The sequence below is a fragment of the Acomys minous genome (assembly GCF_964271855.1).
Source record: "Acomys minous genome assembly, chromosome: 5".
NCBI classification, from domain to species: Eukaryota; Metazoa; Chordata; class Mammalia; order Rodentia; family Muridae; genus Acomys; species Acomys minous.
This window is the reverse complement of record NC_140494.1, coordinates 33,062,090-33,074,539: the sequence shown is the minus strand read 5'-3', so window position 1 is coordinate 33,074,539 and position 12,450 is coordinate 33,062,090. Positions and strand designations below refer to the sequence as shown.

Genomic DNA, 12,450 nt, shown 5'->3' with positions numbered 1-12,450 from the left:
CACTGACCCCAAGCGGCTCTGGAGAGGGAGGAGCTGTCCTGGTGGATGCCTGGCATAGTGATGGGATGACGGAAGCAGACGAGTGTGGACGCTGACGTTGTGTCTTGTCTGATAGTTCTTGCTAGAGCCCCTGATTTGCTCAAAGGCTGTTAAGGTCAACCCATGAAACATGACCCTATGAGCACTTGATGCCTATTGTCTCATATGAACCCCCCCAACTCAAACAATAGTGGATGGTTGATAACGTCAGAGATGGCGTTAATGCACTACCTGGTGCACCCTGGTGGTGACCCTGCTTGACACCTGCACTCAGCTGTACCTCATGGTGTCAGGTTCACTCTGTCTCTTAACCACACGTGTGTGTAAACACACATGGCCAGCAACTCTTCAGCACTCCTCAACGTCTCCATCCCTAAACACCGGGCTGTGGCATGTGTGTGGACACCCACACCACCGTGGTGATGGACGCGATGCCCCTGACGTGTGTCTTGGCATCACACACTGACGCCCTAACTCGCCTCAACTCCCACAGAATATCCGGTCTCTGATGGGTGCAGAGAAGACGAAAGGCTTCTGCCAACTGGTGGTGTCCTCCAACCTGCGAGATGGTGCATCCCACCTGATCCAGTCAGCTGGCCTCGGTGGCATGAAGCACAACACTGTCCTCATGGCCTGGCCAGAGGCCTGGAAGCAGGCAGATAACCCTTTCTCCTGGAAGAACTTTGTGGGTGGGTGTGGTAGCCATCCCTCCCTCCCCCCCCCCCCCCAGGTTCCATGGTAGCCCCACAGGTGTTACTGTCATACCCAAGTGTCTGGCCAGAGAGTATATGTTTGGGACCTTTGAATGTGCTGGCCAAGTCCTTTGTCACTGGAAAAGCAAATGGCTGCTCTGCAATCTTTAATACTTTCCTGCCTCATGTCCAAGCCTAATCCCCATTTAGGGATTTTCCTAGAATGTAACACGTAGCTCCCTGTAGATCACAGAGCGGCTGGTGACATGAAAATTCTTTGATGCCCTCCCTGGGTAGATGACTTCATGGCACCCTGCCTACTTAGCCTGTGACAGTCTTTCCACTGCCTAGAGGAAAGCTAGCTGCCCCTCCCCCCCATGATGTCCCACGGTCCACCTGGCCCTTGGCAACTCACCCACGGGCGCCTCTCTCCACAGACACTGTCCGGGACACGACAGCAGCACATCAGGCGTTGTTGGTGGCAAAAAACATTGACTTGTTCCCGCAGAACCAAGAGCGCTTCAGCAACGGGAACATCGACGTGTGGTGGATCGTGCACGATGGCGGCATGCTCATGCTGCTGCCCTTCCTGCTGCGCCAGCACAAGGTGACCGCCCTAGGGCCACAGGGCAGGGGGTAGGCTACAGGGATGGTCCCGCAACGTGGAGGGTGTGGCCTCGCCCGAGTTCCTGCAGAAACGTCCCCTCCCTTCCCCAGGTGTGGCGAAAGTGCCGCATGCGCATCTTCACCGTGGCCCAAGAGGATGACAACAGCATCCAGATGAAGAAAGACCTGCAGATGTTCCTGTACCACCTCAGGATCAGCGCTGAGGTGGAGGTGGTAGAGATGGTGCGTGCACGGCTATGTGCCCTGGGCGGGTGGGTGCGGGGCAGAACCTGGATGTCACGGTACACCTCTGCAGTCAGAGATGACACATCCCGACACATGCCTCTGGGTGACGCTTGCGTGGTCTCACTGTCCCCATCCGTCCTCCGTGTCTGAGCATGTCTCAGTTGACAGCAGCTCAGTGGAGAAGCCCCATGGGTGGAGGCTTGCCCAGAGGTCTGGGGCCTGCTGCTCGGTTTCTGTCGCGTGGCATCACAGTTCCACAGCTAGAAATGACCTGCCCATCCGTGGGTATATAGGGCCACGCATGACATCATGCTGCAGCTAACAGGCAGAATAAAGCGGCTATGGGCCACAGTCGATGCAGTTTACTGTGTCTGAATGCCTAAGGATGCCCACTCCAGCTGTCCCTGAGGACCCAAGGTCAGATTATGGACTGAGCAGCCCCATGTGGATGAGCTATGTGCCCTTTTCTCCTCACTGTCTTCTGCTTTCTCTGAATGCCGCATCCTCACCTGTGTGGTCTATATGCCTTACTCCTCAATCACTTGATCATGGCTGACTTGATCGGGGCCCTGTCCAGTCTGTGCCTGGGTAGGTGCAGCCCGCTCCTTGGAGTAGAACTGAAGGGTGTCACATTTAGTAGAAGTAGTCGCAGAGAGGCCTGCTCTTCCACAGAGGGGTTATGTTTGGTGAAGGGTGTCCCAAAAGGGCCCACTTCCTTTCTATGGCTATGTGGAGTGTCACATTAGGTAGAGGGACCTCCCAGCATCCTCCCATGGTCACATTGGAGGAGTCCCAGCCCAGCCCTAGGGCCACAGAGGCACTTCTTTGCTAGAGCTTGCAAACCGCTTGTCTCTGCCCGTGTCTCTTTAATCATGGATGAGGTCTGGCATCTCTCTGCATTATTGACGACCTCTTGCATTTTCTTGTCAGCTCCCAGGGAACCTTGTGGTACGGGGCTGTGTTCTCCCTCTGTAAGAGCTTTGTCTAAGTCAGGGCAGATTGCGTATCGCTAGGTTTTATGCTCTGGGTGTGCTGTTCAGAAGCGCATGTCCACATCTGGCCATTTCTCAGGCATATGGAGTTGCAGATTCGCTCTCTGTGGCTTCTACCTGCAACCACCTCTGTAGATGGCATCTACAAGTCATAGAAATAGCATCATTAGCAGTCAGAAACGATCCTTTTGACTAAGTAACGGAAGCTGCCCAGAAAGGAGCCCTGGAGGAAGAGGTCTTGCGAGGCAGCCCAGGGCTAGGGGTGGAGACCAGCAACCAGGTGCTGGCCGCCACCTGCCAGTATCCTTAGGTCACTAGTGCTTAAACACTGCGTCTCTTGCTTTGGTATCTCTTTCCTATGGATTTAGTAACTCTGAAGAGTGAGCTTGTCTGGACAGGACACGACACCAGTTACTTGGAAGTATGTGTCCCTTAGGACCAGCTCCTGCAGATAAGCCAGCAATACCCTGTCCATAACCCTGATCAGCTGTGTGCTTGTCAGTGTGAGATGCAGTAGCATCGTTGCCTGTGTGGTCGTGTTACAGAGTCCCCGGCAGGGATGCTGGTTGGCTGTAGTATTTTCCCACCTGTTGTTGCAGACTGCCTACTTCCACCCATGGTCACACTTTCTCATGCTCTCCCAGGCTGCTCTGAGATAGAGCGCCGACACTCAAGGGACAGAAATCATGGCCACTGCTCGCTCGGCTCCACTTGACAAAGAGGGTTAGGTAGGTGGGGTTTGTCAGTGACGCCATGTTTTGCATACACTGTTGACTTTTGTGGCTTGGCACTCTTTTAGGTTGAAAATGACATTTCTGCATTCACCTATGAGAAGACACTAATGATGGAGCAGAGGTCACAAATGCTGAAGCAGATGCAGTTGTCCAAGAATGAGCGGGAGAGGGAGGTACGTGCGCTGGGGAGAAGAAAGGCCAGGGTCACGGCCTTGTGGCCCCAATCATGGGATCTGTGCTAATGGGCGCCCAGAGCAACCCGGCAACACATGCCTCCGGATTCACACGGTTCCGGTGGCATTTGGCATGGGTTGTTAATGGAAAGCGAGCGTGGCCAACCTGTGCCCGTTGTTACAGTGTGACTCTGAGGGCTGGTGTCTTTGTGGTCACTTCAGCCCTAGGAAAGGTCCAGGTGGTAGATAACGTGACATCCACCTTCTTTGAGGCTGTGCCCTCGCGTCTTTTGTTGTACAGACTCTGGAATCTGACCTGTGGCTCTGCAGTGGCAGACGGGGTAGAAGCAGTGATTCTTCATGGGATCAGTGATAACACACTGTGGTCACAGTGGCATAACAACCCTCTGCTTCCCACCACCCTGTCACCTCACTGGGTCACAGGGCTAACTGCTGGAATCAGAGCAGAGATTGCCCCCAGGTTCCTAGGAGAGCTGGGGGCAAAGGAGACAGGAGACCTAGGGTCCAGACGGGATGCCCTCCATGACTGTAGACAGAGCCTCTAGCATGGGTGCCTGGCAGCTGGCTCCAATGCTGTCTGTCTGGGAAAACTCGGTGGCTTTGTTTCTGTCACCGTCCCTATGGGCTTCAGGGTGCCAGCCAGTCTGTTCTGGCCTCAGCCAGGACAAAGAACCCATGCTAGGTTAAGTGGCATCTTTAACCTGGAGAATTACTACACTCGGATAAAGAAGGGTTTTGGAGGTAGGAGGCTGGCATTCAAGAGTCTGACTTCAGCAGAGATGTTCTTCCATGCGAGGCAGAGCCCCTGGTTTGATTGGAGCAGGGCGGGTGGGAACGTTCACTTGCATTGCTAGAATCTCCTGGACATGCTCCGGTAGGTTACCAGCAGGCTCTTCTTCCCTGTGGAGACTGGAGAAGTTAAGCCCATGTTGGAAATGAGGACACTAGGACCGTGGGGCTCAGATACAGCTGAGTTGACCCATGTTGCCGTGGGTCTGACAAAGTCAAGGCTGAGCCTTACCTTATGGGTCTTTCAGTGTCCATCACGGAGGCCCCTCATGATAACCTCTGCTGTACAGACAACACTGAGTGGCTCAGGCTAAGTAGCATTCCCTGGTGGATTTTGACCCATCCTGGCTGGGGCTCTGCAGGTGAGCGGGCAGTAAGTCCTTACTCACATAGGCCGAGGCTACGAGGGTCAAGCAGGTGGCAGGTCCTCAGCCAGCCAGACTCACTTCTTTGGATCACACAGAGGGTATGTGTCCTTATGTGTCCTCATCTACCAGCGGCTTCCTCACATTGCCAAGTATGAAGAAGACAAGTTGCTACCTCTCGCTGTTGCTCCCCTTGGGACATCCATTTGTCATGTGGGGACATTTATGCGTCCTAGGGGCGTCTGGGGATTCCTGTGTCTTCATCTGCATGTTGCCCAACTTAGTCTCCACGTAGGTAGAGATATGCCTAGTGGAATAAGGCCTCCTAGAGCCTTTTGTCCTCACTGGACTCTGAGAAGTTCCCTCTCTCTGAGCTTTAGCTGTGGGTCTGTGAGACAGATACCATGTTCCCTTTTCGTCCTTGGCTGTTGACAGCCCAGATTCAGAGCATCTGTGATGGTTCGCAGAGCCCAGATAAGAGGAAGAACTGCTCTGGCCTTTGACCCTCTCAGATCTTTAAACATTCACTTCACTCCCTTGATGATTAAGCCATGGGACGGGGCCGTGTAGGCAGACGCTCCCTTGCTCGTCCCCCCAGGGCTACCAGGCACCACACACTTATGACCCTCCAAGGCCCCTGATGGAAGCCGTGCACCATGGTGTGTCTGGTTGACGTGTGCATCAAGGTTGATGATTGAGAGTTCAGGGGCTATAGCAAGTAAGGAGAGTCTGGTACCCGTGTTGCTTTAGCTCAGCAGAAAAGTGAGGAATAAAGAGGTTGTGAGGAATATGGTAATATAAGAGATAGGGGAGATGCTTGTGGGGTGGGGACGGGGCCAGGGCCCTGTGTGGAGGGGTCCTAGCCAGTTGGCACGTGAAAATTCTTGATTCCTTCTGCAGCCTGCTTGCTTCATTGGTCATGTTCTTTCGAGGATGGCTTCCAAGAGCCACTATCTGATCCGACCTTCTGCTGTTCCCTCACCAGGCCCAGCTGATTCACGACAGGAACACCGCATCCCATACCACAGCGGCCGCTAGAACCCAAGCCCCACCAACACCCGACAAAGTCCAGATGACGTGGACGAAAGAGAAACTCATTGCGGAAAAACACAGGAACAAGGACACCGGCGCGTCGGGCTTCAAAGACCTCTTCAGCCTAAAACCGTGAGTGTCTGAGCGGCCTGAGCCAGTGCACAGAGAGGACAGACTGTCGTCCCTGCCTTCTAAGGAGATTTGGAGGGCACTGGCCCACAGGCCTGCAGAGCACTGGGACCAGCCCAAGGCTGTGCTGTCAGTGCCAGCGAGCCAGGTCATCAGGGGATTGAGCTATGAGCCTTACTCTCTGGCTGGGAGAGATGAGCTTAGTCTCCTTGGGAAGGTGGAGCTTCCAACCCCTATAGTCTAAGCTGCCACCATGGACCTCTGGGGTCCCGCCATCTTGGCTGACTTGAGAATCTCAAGTCCGAAGGCTGTCACAGAGCTGTGGCAACGCCATCAATGACTGGTTCAGTTAAGTCTTAGTGACACAGCCTTCAAGCCCACAAGAGGGCCACAGCCCCCCTTTAACTGGGTTTTCATGGCAGGATAACCCTAAAGCTCCAGTTTCCTAGGGAGGGGAAGGAGTGGGCATCCACTGAAGGGCCCAGGCCAGCCATCTTCCCACTTAGCCAGCCGTACTTGACTTGGTTCAGTCGTGTGGCGTCCTCTGCTGGAGTAACCTGCTCTTTGTGTTTTCTTCCATGTAGAGAGTGGGGAAACCTGTAAGTGAACCTTCATTTTTAGGCTGCCTCTTAGACCGAGTTGCCTTGCATGCCTGCGTGTGTACAGCCCTGTGTGCATAGAGCGTCCTGTGGACCCCTCACTGCCTCCACTCAGAGTGGCTCAGGGCACATACCCAGATGTCCCTCTCTAAATGACACCAAAGAGAGTACGGGAGGGCTGGCCCTGCGCTGCTCTGAGAAGGGGCAGGTGTGTGCTTCCTGCAGCAGTGAGCAAGCTCACCCACATCCCTCAAGTCTACTCAGTCAATATAGCATTGCTTCCCTGGCTCTGCACCCACCCAGGAGGCTGCCATCCTTTCCTTTCCAGTAAGAAAGGGCTGTGGATCAATTCTGTGTGGTCAGACTTCCTGTGTGTGAGCTATGGGGCTGGACGTCAGGGGCAGTTATCCAAAGTCTGAGGGTCCACCTGCAAGCCCATGGGAGGGAGCAGGTAGTGTACAAGGCAGTGTACTGGAATTACTCAGACCCTGAGTAAACCTCGAGAAGCTGAGAGCACCCCAGGCTCCCTGCTGTATGCAAATATAAAAGCCATCCCACCCCCACAGCTTATTAAAACACATAATCAGCATAGGAACAGGGTTGACCCACACCCCTTGTGCACATGTACCTATACACACACGTCCCCACACGTACATACAAATGCCTAGACACACACACGGGGACTCTTGGTGGTGTACTTATCTATCCTTCAGGTCCCAGGCTCAGCCAGGGTCAGGAAGCCGTGGTTAGAGGTCAGGCCTGTGTCCTGGTGAGTCTAGCAAGAGATGTTGTCTCCTTTTACAATTTCCCTGGAGCATACATGGCTGTGGCTGTGTGTCAGTTAGAGGGCATGTGAGTACAAGTTAGAGAACATGTACACTGGCTAGAACATGTGTGCCCCAGTGAAAGCTCATGCATGTGTTACCAGATGAGCATGTGTGCTAGCTTGAGTACATTTGTGTTGTGTACACACCAGTGTACCTACCTGCATGTGTGTTGGTGTGCACCTGTTAGCATTTGTAGGCATTTGAGTGCATGAATTTTCTATTTTGGGTGGTCTTGGGCAGCTCTGCTGACAGCCAGCCAAGGACAGCCAGCAGGACAAGTCCTGCTGCCAAGACTGCTGTGTAGACTTACGCTCCCAGGTCTGGACACTGACTAGAAAGTTCATCCAAGACATTTTACTGATTAACTCTGCTGGGTTACTGGGAACAGAGGTGGGGTTCAGTTAGCTTTCAGAACTCAAGGACCTTTCCTGGACCCTCTGATATTTTTCTAGCTTCAACAGGGCATGCCATATTGGAATGGATAACAGGCCAACCCAGAACTCAGGTTCCACGTGACTGCTGTACTCTCTCACCCCTAGGCTCTTGCATTTCATGCAGTTTGGGAACTGCTGTTGGACCAAGCACACAGTAATTGTGCCCTTTCCACGTAGTGAATTCAGGGTTCCTGTAATGAAAGGCCTTGAATGGTGCCACAAAGACTGACCTATAATTTTATCAAATTAAACTGAAGAGAGACGACAAAGGGCCGACGACTGTTTGCTTCCCTGGAGAACAGCAGTTACAAGCTGAACTACTTGGCTTAGAGTTGAGTTGATCATGGGTGTGACTGTGGGGCATCTGAGGACCTCTCCGTGACCCTCTCAAATGGCAGCTTCATCTGCTTGTCCCTGTATCTGAGGCACAGATGCCTCCTCTCAGAAGGGCTACAATCAAGACTGTGTGGCCAAAAGTTCTGCCCTATGGCCTGAGCTCAAGCATGTGCCAGATGTCCCAGTGCAGGCAGAAGTGCAAATGCACTGGGACAGGCAATGCTCTGAACATTGATTCTGTGTGTGGTTGGTCCGGTTCTCCGGCTGCCTGAGCACTTAGGTGTGCTAGTGAGTATAAACCTCAGGTGTCCTCAAACGTACGTGGCTGTGATCCCTGCTACCCAGGGACACTGAGGAGTACCGTGCCCCTTACAGCCACAGAGCACACGGTGTGAGAGTGATGGGAGTTAGTGGTGCTCTGCTCACTTCAGAGGCCTCAAACCGAGTCTGGACCATGCAGTGCTAGAAGCTTCTTATTTGATAGTCACAGCTTGGCAGTGTCATCTGGATTGGCTAAGGGCAGGAAAGAGGGCACCTGAGTCCAGAGCCAGTTCTCTGCTGAATCCCAGCCACAGCACAGAACCTGACGGTACCTGGATGGTGCCATCGTGACTGGCTAGAGGACACTAGCCTCTCCTTTTGAGCACCTAGTTCCAGCCACACCTTAGTACTGTGTACTTAGCTGAACAGATAGGCTATGGGGAAGTGTGTGTTGTCAGGAGGATGCCAGGGATTCAGCAGTCATAAGACACAGGGCGGTGCCCTCGCCTGCCATGACATTACCACTTCGGCCTGTACCAATGGCTGCTTCGCAAGTGCAGCTTACTGTGTTGTAGTTTACCTGCATTATTACCTCGTGGTCCCTAGGCGCTTAGCAGCTTAGTGACGCTCTGTTCTACAGTGTCTAGAGCCAAATGCTTTCTGCTGCTAAGTCACCCCCCCCCACACACACCCTATCCTCAGATAACTTGCTGAGCCCTGCCCTTCCTAGCGCACATGAACACAATGGGAGGGGCCGGGCAGACTGCAGGCCCCGGGCCCACTGTGCTGCCCACTATACTGTCCTCCTCCCAGGGACCAGTCCAACGTCAGGAGGATGCACACCGCCGTGAAGCTCAATGGTGTTGTTCTCAACAAGTCCCAGGATGCCCAGCTGGTGCTGCTGAATATGCCAGGCCCTCCGAAAAATCGGCAGGGGGACGAGAATTGTATCCTTTTCCAGTGCTTCCTGCTGGCGGCGGCGTGAGCAGGGTTTCAGATGTGGCACGGCCAGGCATTCTTCCTCTCATTCAGAGCCTCAGTGACTATGGACGGGGGAAGACATGCGGCGTGGGGGGGGGGGGGTCAAGACAGGCAGTGATGTGGGGTACAGTGAGAAGGTCCACCTGAGCCCTTCAGTGCCAGAACATGCTTTTCTACCTGCTGTGTGCCCTGCATTAATTAATTACCCTGGGGACCCTGGAGATGGAGTCTTTGGGGGAAGTGACATTGCCTTTGAGCTCCTGCGGATGAGTGATGGGCCCTTCCTTAGTGCTGGGGACCAAACACAGGGCCTTGACTATGGTAGAAAGCAACTCTACCCAGGCCACAGCACCACCCCAGGGCGTGCCTTTGATTTGCTTTGACACCTGACCTGAGGTCTGCCCATCTACCACCTGGCCTTGGCTCCTCAGGCTGAGTCCTTAGTATGAACTGGGGTCCTTGGTGTGGCCAGTTGAGATTGATACAGCCTTAACAACCCACCCAGACATGGAATTTCTTGAGGTCTTGACCGAGGGTCTGAACAGGGTCCTCCTGGTCAGGGGTGGTGGCCGGGAAGTCATCACCATCTACTCCTAACACCTGCAGCCTGGACACACCTGGCTGGGGTCAGGACTGTTGCTAGCAGCCTGTGGCCAGGCTGGGGCCCACCAGCGTGCTACCTGGTCGCTGCCCTGGCAGTTGTTGCCTGGCCTACCAAGATGCTGCAGTGATTCCGGCCACCTGCCACACATGGCTTCCCACAGACATAACACCCCCTAGGCTTCCTCCAAACAGAAGATGCTCCTGGGGGAGTACCTGGGGCTGTTCTGATGGGAATGGCTCCAGCCTCTCTGTGGGCAGTGGTTGGTGTACCCAGGAACTCTGGGGCAGCTCTTGCCTTTACCTCCAGATATTAGGATCACTTTTCTGAGGATGGCAGTTAACACTTCATTTCTACACAAGCAAGCACACAGTTCCTTGGGGGGGAATAGAATGCCAGTGAGCTGGCAATGGGGATTGGCTTGTGCCTTTTTTGGTTCCTTTGAGTATCCTTGCTGTGCTTTCCGTACAGTAAGCAAGCTGAGGACTGTCTACCCTCCCGTCCTCATTCCGTGCCCACACTCCTCAGGCATGGCTCAGGGTACCACCGGACAGTGAGATAGCGTTTACAGGGCTGGAGTGGGTCACCCTTTGGGCCGGTGGTGCCTGCCAGCTGTGTTCCCACCTGAGCTTAATGCCCTAGGAGCTCCTGCAGAGTGAACCTTTGTTCTGCAGAGCCAGGACTCTCTTGCAGCTAGTCCGCTTTCTCTTCTCATGGGGTCCCGGCTAGTTTATTTCATAAGCACTGGGTTGGGAACATCACGCAGGTGGGCGCAGCGAGCCACAGTGTGACAGCAAACAGCAGCAACCCTGAGGATTCTTCTGCACATAGCCCACGACAGCAGGTGCCTTCCAGAGTGTGGACCACAATGTGGCTCAAGCAAACAGCTTTGCACACGACATGCCGTCCCATCCCTCACCCTCCTCCTGGGGAGAAGAACCAGGCCCAGCCCAACGCCGTCAGCATCAGCATCAGCATCAGCAGCCACAGCCCTGGGTCTCTGGCTTCACTGAGCTGGGGCCACAGGTGCCTCTGTACTTTTCAGGAGCCTGGCAGACAGACGATTTGCACTTTACCCCTGAGCACTCTGCTCTGTAGGTCATGGTTTGTTCACAGGCTGTGGGCAACAGCCGCAATCCGTTCATCACGTTCTGTAATGGCGTATTTATTTATTTAACCCTCCGTGGGGAAGCGTGATAGAGATCGCTTCTGTGTGGATGTCCCGTGCTGCCATGCACTGGGGCCATCTCTGGCTTCCTCCAAGAGACTCAACCCTGTCCACATTCACAACGTCTCTGTTGGGGTAGAGGCCAAGTTTGCACCTGCATGGGTTCCTCAGAGACTGGTAGGCTGCCAGAGTAACCACGGCCCAGTACGTAACCCCATCAGCACAGTGGTTTCTGCTCCTGCCTTGGCTCACCTCTGACATTGGTTCAGACTCCTGAGCCCTCAGTGCTCAGAGCAGGGCAGGTGGGGGTGCCCCTGCCAGCGGTTAGGAATGCCCTGGGTGGCTGGCCTTTCCAGTCAGCGTCCGGGCGCCTTTCTCTTGCAAACTCTGTGTTCCTGGTAATTGTGGCCATTTGAATCAGCTTCAGGTTTTCCTTTTTTATAGGCTTTTGTCTTTGTATGACTTTGTTAGTAGAAGAGTAAAGTTCTATGAAATGTAAGTGTTTGAAGAACCTCATGTGTCTCATTTACCGTGAAATTCAGTGGTGGGAGAAGATGCACTTCCCCAACCCTTCCCAGAGCTCCTCGGAGGTCTACTGCAGGACTGGTCGCTCAGGGTCAACCTCCTGCATCGGAGAAGTGCTACAAAAATACCAAGGGAAACTCCCGCCAGCTTGTTAGGGTTTGCTTAAGGATGGGAACCCCAGAATCATCCTGGCCTGGGTAGCAGGCAGGAGCCGTACGGCTGTGTGCCCAAGTCTGAGCCCTAAAGAGAGAGAGCTAAACCCTATAGAGGAACAAGGACCCTACACTTGCCTGTCTTTGCTAGGGGGTGTTAAGAGACCTCCATGTCTGAACAGAGCATGTGGCCAGCACAGGGCAGCAGGGTTCCACATCACACTTGAGAGGGCATTTGAATAGAGCCCAGAGTCAAAGAGTTCATCCTGAAAGTGATGGCACACCTGCTGAGAAAGCGGCATCTTCTTGGTGATGCCTTGGTTCCCTTGATGTCTTGTATTTGGTTGTTTACAAAGATCAGGTTGTTCAGGGTTAGGAACACAGTAGCTACAACCTCCACATACACAGCCGAGGCTTGCTTGTTTTCCTCACAGTAGCCACCCTCTCCTGTTACCAGGTACTGCCAACCGCCATGGAGACACCGTCCTGGTACCCGCACAGAGTACCAAGCATCACAGCCTCCGGCTTTTGCCTCTGTCTCCACTTGGGGCTTTTCAGTTTTACTTCTAGGCGGTCCTGGAGTACCCGAGTCAACCCAGGCCAAGTTACTACACCTGAGCAGACCCACTCACTGCCCTCATCTACATGTGCAGACACTAGTGACCATGTCCAGAGTAGCTGTTGAAGAACACAAGCAATTTGGGGTGGGGGGAGGACGTAGCCTTACTAGACTGTCCACGCTGGTCTT

At 53.9% G+C, this 12,450-nt stretch overlaps 1 protein-coding gene across 1 annotated transcript in view; it reads left to right on the top strand.

Moving 5' to 3' along the window:
- The window catches only part of SLC12A7 (solute carrier family 12 member 7), a 53,310-nt gene extending 41,786 nt beyond the window's left edge, over positions 1 to 11,524 (top strand). Inside the window, exons 18-24 of the mRNA XM_084781633.1 lie at positions 533 to 728; positions 1,169 to 1,338; positions 1,449 to 1,580; positions 3,375 to 3,482; positions 5,643 to 5,821; positions 9,089 to 9,222; positions 9,762 to 11,524. Coding sequence (XP_084637759.1) covers positions 533 to 728; positions 1,169 to 1,338; positions 1,449 to 1,580; positions 3,375 to 3,482; positions 5,643 to 5,821; positions 9,089 to 9,222; positions 9,762 to 9,853 — 1,011 coding nt within the window. The 3' untranslated portion in view covers positions 9,854 to 11,524. The remainder of the gene's footprint in view (positions 1 to 532; positions 729 to 1,168; positions 1,339 to 1,448; positions 1,581 to 3,374; positions 3,483 to 5,642; positions 5,822 to 9,088; positions 9,223 to 9,761) is intronic.
- The last annotated feature ends 926 nt before the right edge of the window (positions 11,525 to 12,450 follow it).